Source organism: Piliocolobus tephrosceles, chromosome 3 (assembly GCF_002776525.5).
Source record: "Piliocolobus tephrosceles isolate RC106 chromosome 3, ASM277652v3, whole genome shotgun sequence".
Lineage (NCBI taxonomy): Eukaryota > Metazoa > Chordata > Mammalia > Primates > Cercopithecidae > Piliocolobus > Piliocolobus tephrosceles.
In genome coordinates this window covers 50,094,835-50,102,283 of record NC_045436.1, presented here as the reverse complement: position 1 = coordinate 50,102,283, position 7,449 = coordinate 50,094,835, and the positions used below count along the sequence as shown (strand labels likewise).

The 7,449-nt window shown below is 36.8% G+C and overlaps 1 protein-coding gene across 1 annotated transcript in view; it reads left to right on the top strand.

Annotated features, from left to right (window-relative positions):
- NAA15 (N-alpha-acetyltransferase 15, NatA auxiliary subunit) overlaps window positions 1-7,098 on the top strand; it is a 91,510-nt gene extending 84,412 nt beyond the window's left edge. Inside the window, exons 18-20 of the mRNA XM_023226034.3 lie at window positions 1,318-1,464; window positions 2,600-2,697; window positions 4,354-7,098. Coding sequence (XP_023081802.1) covers window positions 1,318-1,464; window positions 2,600-2,697; window positions 4,354-4,554 — 446 coding nt within the window. The 3' untranslated portion in view covers window positions 4,555-7,098. The remainder of the gene's footprint in view (window positions 1-1,317; window positions 1,465-2,599; window positions 2,698-4,353) is intronic.
- Window positions 7,099-7,449: the final 351 nt, after the last annotated feature.

Genomic DNA, 7,449 nt, shown 5'->3' with positions numbered 1-7,449 from the left:
ATTTATTTAGAGACAGAGTCTCACTTTGTCACCCAGGCTGGAATGCAGTGGCATGAGCTTGGCTCACTGCAACCTCCACTTCCCAGGTTCAAGCTGTTCTCCTGCCTCAGCCTCCTGAGTAGCTGGGACCACAGGCGCACACCGCCATGCCAGGCTAATTTTTTTATTTTTAGTAGAGACAGGGTTTTGCCATGTTGGCCAGGCTGGTCTTGAACTCCTCATCTCAAGTGATCCACCCGCCTTGGCCTCCCAAAGTGTTGGGATTACAGGTGTGAACCACCGCGCCCAGCCTATTTATTAACAGGAAAATGCTTTGGTGGTCATTGGGAGTTTATTATATAGTGATAGCTCAATTTACATAGTTTCTGAAATAAAGGTCAGTAACATCAACCACATTTTGTTTTGTTTTTAATTGAAACACGTGTGCCTTACTTGGGTATAGAGGAAGATAGAAAGGGTGAGGAAAATTTGTTGTCTTCAGCATTACATAGTTGCTGTGATACTATTTACCAGGTAGGTTGCTGCTTTGCAGACCTTAAGGTTGAGGGGGGCAGCTCTAGGGGTTTAGAAGGCTGTGAAACATGTTTTTTCATCTACTTTGCTTACAGTTCCTTTTTGGAAATGAATCTTATGTTAATAAAATTCTTTGAATGCCTTTAGAACACTAGATTGTTCTGCTGACATATATTCTTTTAAATGTATATTGCTGGGCATGATGGTTCATGCCCAACAATCCCAACACTTGGGGAGGCCAAGGCAAACAGATCTCTTGAGCCCAGGAGTTTGAGACCAGCCTGGGCAACATGGCGAAACCCCATCTCTACAAAAAAATAGAAAAGTTATCTGGACATGGTAGCTTGCACCTGTGGTTCCAGCTTCTCAGGAGGCTGAGGTGGGCAGATCACTGAAGCCTGGGAGGTTCAGGCTGCAGTGAGGCATGATTGTGCCACTGCACTCCAGCTTGGGTGGCAGTAATCGATCAATCAGTCGATTTATATAGGTAAGCTCTTTTTGCAAATGTTAAATTATCAGTAGATTGTTTTTGTATATAATTGCCATGTTTCATTGGCCTCATCATTAATTTAACTCCTACAGGCCGGGTGTGGTGGTGCACACCTGAAGTACAAGCTACTTGGGGGCTGAAGTGGGAGGATTGCATGAGCCTGGAAGGTTGAGGCTACAGTGAGCCATGGTTGTGCTACTGTACTCCAGCCTGGGTGATAGAGCAAGACCCTGTCTCAGACATAAACAAAAACAAACTTTTGTAAACTTTATCAGAGTATTCAACTGCTAAGATTTTATTTTTAATTTATGCAGCAGTGTGTGAAAGTAAAGATTTGCCTGATACAGTTAGAACAGTATTAAAACAAGAAATGAATCGTCTTTTTGGAGCAACGAATCCAAAGAATTTTAATGAAACTTTTCTGAAAAGGAATTCTGATTCATTGCCACACAGATTATCAGGTAATCACTTTATTTTATCCTTTCTTAGCCTTCTAAAACAACTTCAGTAATTTTAATGAATCAACAATAATATAAGGTACACATTTTTAGAATGGAAGTGGCAATGTGTATATGTTACATTGTGATCCTATGAAAACAAGCAGCTTAAATAAGCTTCCTAAGCTGGGCACAGGGGCACATACTGGTAGTCCCAGCTACTCAGGAGGCTGAAGCAGAAGGATCACTTGAGCCCAAGAGTTTGAGACCAGTCTGGGCAACATAATGAGACCCTGCTTCAAAGCAAAACAAAAACGAACACACACACACACACACACACACACACGCTTTCTATACATTTTTAAATTTCTTACGGCAAAATAATGACTACAAATCAAGGTCAGTAGCCTCTTCTGGTTCAGCATTGGCATTACAAAGAAGCAGGTGTAACTGAACTTGAATGTATATCATAAAATGAAGGTAGAGCTTTCTTTAATTTCTTCTTTCATCTTTGGGGTCTTAAAATTCACTCAGATAGGACCATCCTCTTCCATTTCTCATTCTTATGTAGGTATCAGACTTGACAATGCTAAACACCTGAAATTATCTTCACAGTTTGTGAGAAACCTAAGGCAAAGGTCTGTGCCAATGAGCCAAAATCTGACCTTTATGGGACCACATAGGTAGTACTTTTCAAATACCTGGCTTAAGCCCAGCAGCTTTGTATGTCTTTGTGGAATCCTGAATTCAGCATTTTGGCTCACACTGTCAAGACAGGATAGTCCCCCAACCTCCAAATTATTCTGCTTATTTCAGAAAGAAGACTATCATGGTCCCACCACAAAAAGACAAGTATTATTAGAATGCTTGTGTTTCTTCATAGTCTCCTTTACTGTGCATGTTTTGCATATACATTCTATTTTATTGGGTAGATGTACATGGTAAAACTCTATCATTCTCTTACTTTGGATGGTTAAGCTAATCCCCTTAGAATTATTATTTTTTGAATAACAGTGTCTCAAGTAGTTGTTCCCATTCTTCTAATAAAGTGGCACACCCTTGGTGCACATGTGTCTTGTTTGCCTTTTATATTTAAATAAGTAGAGGATAAGATGTTGGTTTTACCTTGAAATAAATTTCCCATTTCCCTCTCATTTAGCTGCCAAAATGGTATATTATTTAGATCCTTCTAGTCAGAAGCGAGCTATAGAGTTGGCAACAACACTTGATGAATCTCTCACTAACAGAAACCTCCAGGTAAAGAGTTTTTCATAATCTCTCTGTAAGAATACTGAACTACTTTTTTCACCAATAGAAATAATTGGTTATTTATACACACAGTTCTTTAAATCATTATGAATCTGGGTCAGAAACAACTTACCTTAAAATTTATTTAGGCTACTTGGTATTCAGTAACTAGTTTCACATCTGTAGCTTGGAATAACTTTTTAAGAAATATGTTTTAATAAAATCATATATATATTCCATAGTCATTTTTGGATTTCACCTCATATCTGCATTTCTGAGCAAGCAGTGGTCTCAGTGAAGATTCTAACATGTTTAAGATGCATTTCGGCTAGGCGTTGTTGTTCATGGCCTGTAATCCCAGCACTTTGATAGGCCGAAGTGGGCAGATCACTTGAGCTCATGAGTTCAAGACAAGCCAGGGCAACATAGTGAGACCCCCATCTCTTAAAAAAAAAAATCAGTCAGATATGGTGGCACTGTATTGCCAGCTACTTGGGGGACTGAGATTTGAGGATCACTTGAACCTGAAAGGTTGGAGCTGCAGTGAGCTGTGATTGTGTCACTGTACTCCAGTATGGACAACAGGGCAAGACCCTTTCTCAAAATAAAGAAAGATGTATTTACTAGGGGCTAAATAAAAATACTTATTTTGTAACTTGTAATACAATATGAGATTAAGTTAAATAAAAGTTAATATGGGTATATTGTAAAATACTATAGTTTAAACTAGAAACAAATGGATAGCTACCTCATGTTATAATTTGCCAGATAAACATGTATATGCTGAAAGACAGTTATTAATAAATATATTCATATAATAGCAAATTGAAGGCAGTATCTTTAAGAAAGAAAAATTAGACTTGTTAGTTGTACCATTTAGATTAGAACCTGGATTTAAAATTCTAACCTAGGTCCTTTGTAACCTGGATTTAAGTTGCTTTGTAACCTGGCAAAGTTTGTAGGGATTTTTGTATCTGGAAACTAAGTAGCATTTTCTAAGTGAAAATATTAAGAAAGCAAATAGGAGAAATGCAAGTCAACATGAATCAACAAAAAAGATAAGAAGCAGACTTACTTAGGGGTTTGGTTGAAAGAATTACTCATTTTCATGAACTAATTTTTCTTGCAAATAATCATTTCATGTTTGAGACACTCTTTTCTGCTTAGTTATTGGATGTGCCTTACGATGCTCTTTAATTTGAACACAAGGTTGAATACAGTGTTTGAGTTTGCTAGCTGGTTCTAAGCTTTCAAAAATATTAAAAGGCATATGTGCAGTAATTGATACTGGCATTGTAAATCTAGATGTTTATACCCAGGGCCAGGCTAGGCTGAAGTAACATTGCTGCCTGAGGTCATTCACATGCTGAGAGTGAGTGATTTTTTAAATATAGCACCCTGTATACCTTGCTTGCCTCACCATAGTCCCATTCCTGTTTCTACAGTCATCCCTGCTTAGCCTTTTGTATAAATCCTGCAATTCTGGAGAAATGGTTAAATTAGCCCTTGAAGAACATTCTAATAGAATGTATATCCAGGAGTAAATAGCTAAATATGTGTATTTATTTCTTATTTTATAAATCTCTTGCTGTTGAAATGTCTAATAAATTCACAGTAATAACCTTTTTTTGACCAGTTATAACATGACTTGTTTTCTTTCCTTAGACATGTATGGAGGTATTGGAAGCCTTGTGTGATGGTAGCCTAGGAGACTGTAAAGAAGCTGCTGAAGTTTATAGAGCAAATTGTCATAAGCTTTTTCCTTATGCTTTGGCTTTCATGCCTCCTGGATATGAAGAGGATATGAAGATCACAGTTAATGGAGATAGTTCTGCAGAAGCTGAAGAACTGGCCAATGAAATTTGAACATCACTAAACAAGCAAATGGAATGACTTTGGACCATATCTAGTATATAATATTTTTGTCACGCACCTGCTGCATTGCTCTAACTTACACAGAATGAGAGGAGTAAATGTTCTTGCCTTCAAATAGTGTTTTACGTTTTTTATCCTGCTGAAAAAGTATATATAAAATATCTAACATTACAGGATAGAGGTTCAGTTTCTTAAAAAATTAAAGCTGCTAAAATTGAGTGGTTAAAAAAGATACCTTATCCTATTCCTACCTACCCACCCATGTTTTTAAACTAATTTATATAAAATCTGGAGGCTGTTACAGCTAACAAAGCAGGTGTGTGGCAGAAATATTACTTTAAATTTGTCTTGTGAGATTTTACTATATCTCAGACAGCATAAATGCTGTTTTAGCACTGGATTCTTTCACTGAGCACAAAGAGTTGTTGGGGCTTTAGCATCTGACTGATTTTGTTACGGGGTTGATTCTGACCATAGGAAGTATGCAATGTGAATCACTATTTACAGAGAAACCTACAACAGATGCTTGATGTTGTAGAAACTGGGACATATAGATACCAAGCAAAATTATAAGAAACCTATAAGGTGTTCAATACGCTTGTGTTTCCAAAATTCACTGTACATGATCAGTTTGGTGTTCTTGTACCACAGTTTTTAACTGAAGGAACCAGTTGTAACAGTCTCAATTTTAACTAAAACTTGAAGAACTAAAACAACAATGCAAACCTTTCAGCATTGTTTGGCCAAACTTGTTAAAACTGTAATGCAAGAACCAAATGCACTGTGATGTGGCACCAACTAATTAGCAAGCATGAATTTTTCACCCAAGAGTGAAAAAAGGAAAATCTACCATGGCTTGAAGTTAAACAGCAGAACTCCTGACTACCATTCTATGACTGATCAAAAGACTAATAGTTAAAAACCTCAGCAGGCCTTGTTCACGATATGCAGAAAAAAAAGTGCTGCAGTTTAGATACCTCTGGAATTTTTCCACAGTGTCACAGGTTTGTAATACTTGAAGCCCTACATTTCTAAGAATATATTTCTTGCTCAGTCGTTTCAGGCAAGCCCAAGACTTTGTAATTTTTAAAGGGCCCAAGATTTTTTTTTTTTCCAAATAACAGACCAGCTTCTTTTTCTTGCAGTTACAGATGTAATTTCCTTTTTGTTGTCAAACATAAGGTACCAAATATGATGCAATAAATTGTTTTGAAAAACAGTTGTGTGAATATTTCAACTAATCTGTGTTGGGCTTCTGTGAAATAGACAGGTGGAAACAGAGGTACAAGCCAGAGGCAATGTAATAATGCTGTAAGGCTAGTGCAGATGGGAACTTTTTAGAAGGGGCTAAGTGCTGGTGTCAGGGAAATTCCATAATGAAGTAGAATGCTGCTCCTGCATTAAGATTTCATTGAGGGCAAGGATGGTGGCAGGTACTATGAATGTAACTCATAATTTAAAAGGAAAACTAAAAACTATTTTGATTGGGAAAATGAGCCTTAATTTGTTAAACCTATACACTGAGAACTAGCCTCAGGCTTAATATTCTCATTGCATTTGCAAGATCTGAGCAAATAAGATTAAGTAAAATGAATCAATTGTATATATAATTGACCTTTTTGTGGAACATGTAGTTTATAGAAAGTATACTCTAAAGGGAATTTGCCGAAGACCTTTTACTGACTGAACAGTTGTGCTACAATCAACCTTTCATAGTACATGACCTGCATTCCACATCCCAGTCTAACAGTTCAATAGTGATGTAAAGAGAAGTACAAACTGAACTCCAGTGCTTCGTTATGTTTTATTAACTGGCCCTGTCTCAGGAACATCTTAACAGATGGCAAAAAAACAAAAACTTTTTTTCAACTCCTATGAGTGGCAACTGAAGTTTTTATTGTTGGGAAAGAACACTAGTCCTACCTCTGCCACTAATGAGGTGTTTGGAGGAGGTACCAGCCATATAATAGGGGGTGTATGTGTGAATTTTGTTTAAACTCTACTGTATATTGAAATGAAATTCATCTATTTGTCTTGACAATGTTCAAATGATGTAGATTGTCTCAGAATGAATATTCATAAGTACTCAGAACTCTTAAGATGCAGATGCCACCCGCGAGGAGCTAAATTCCTAACATGTATATTGTATTCCAACCCAATTTTACTGGAACTATTGAATAAATCTTTTATTTTCTTTCAGGTTTACTTGATAGTGGATACATTGGTGTCAGAGGACCTTGATTGGGTTCATTTTATGTCCAGACATCACCCCGAAACACTGTACTGTACTACCTTGCTCTGAGTAGTATCAACTGGATCGTCTCATATTTGCCTCATTCATCCTATTAATTTCAAATGATACTGTGGGGGAAAAACAGGGTTAGAAAAACAAGTGGAAAAAATGGAGTGATGTTGTAATCTAAACAAGTGCCTTATGTTTATTGCTAAGAACTGGTGTTACCAACCCTTTTGAGAAGAAAGGGTCTCTTGACCTGTATTAACATAGGAAAGTAAAGTTCTTTTTGTTTTTCTTTATATTCAGCTACTCTTGTCATTTCTCGTTGAAAAACTAAAATCTGACTAGGTTAGTTTACTCAGCTTTAATTAGATAGTTGAGTCATATATTTTCAACATTTTTCTGTATCTTATTTATTATGCACAAAAATAAAGTGTGATCTCTAATAGCATGGCTAAAGGTAATGCCAATATTAGTGAATAGCTTTGCTGTGGGCTTTATCAGGCCCTTGTTTTCCACAGTGTTGTTTGTACTCCCATGTTGTATTGTATCAGCTGTGAAATGAAAGCTGTGACTTTATGAAGAGATAAGAAAAAGTGGTCCAGATTCAGGTAGGTTGTGATAAGTTCAGGGAAGTCTTTTGTACAATT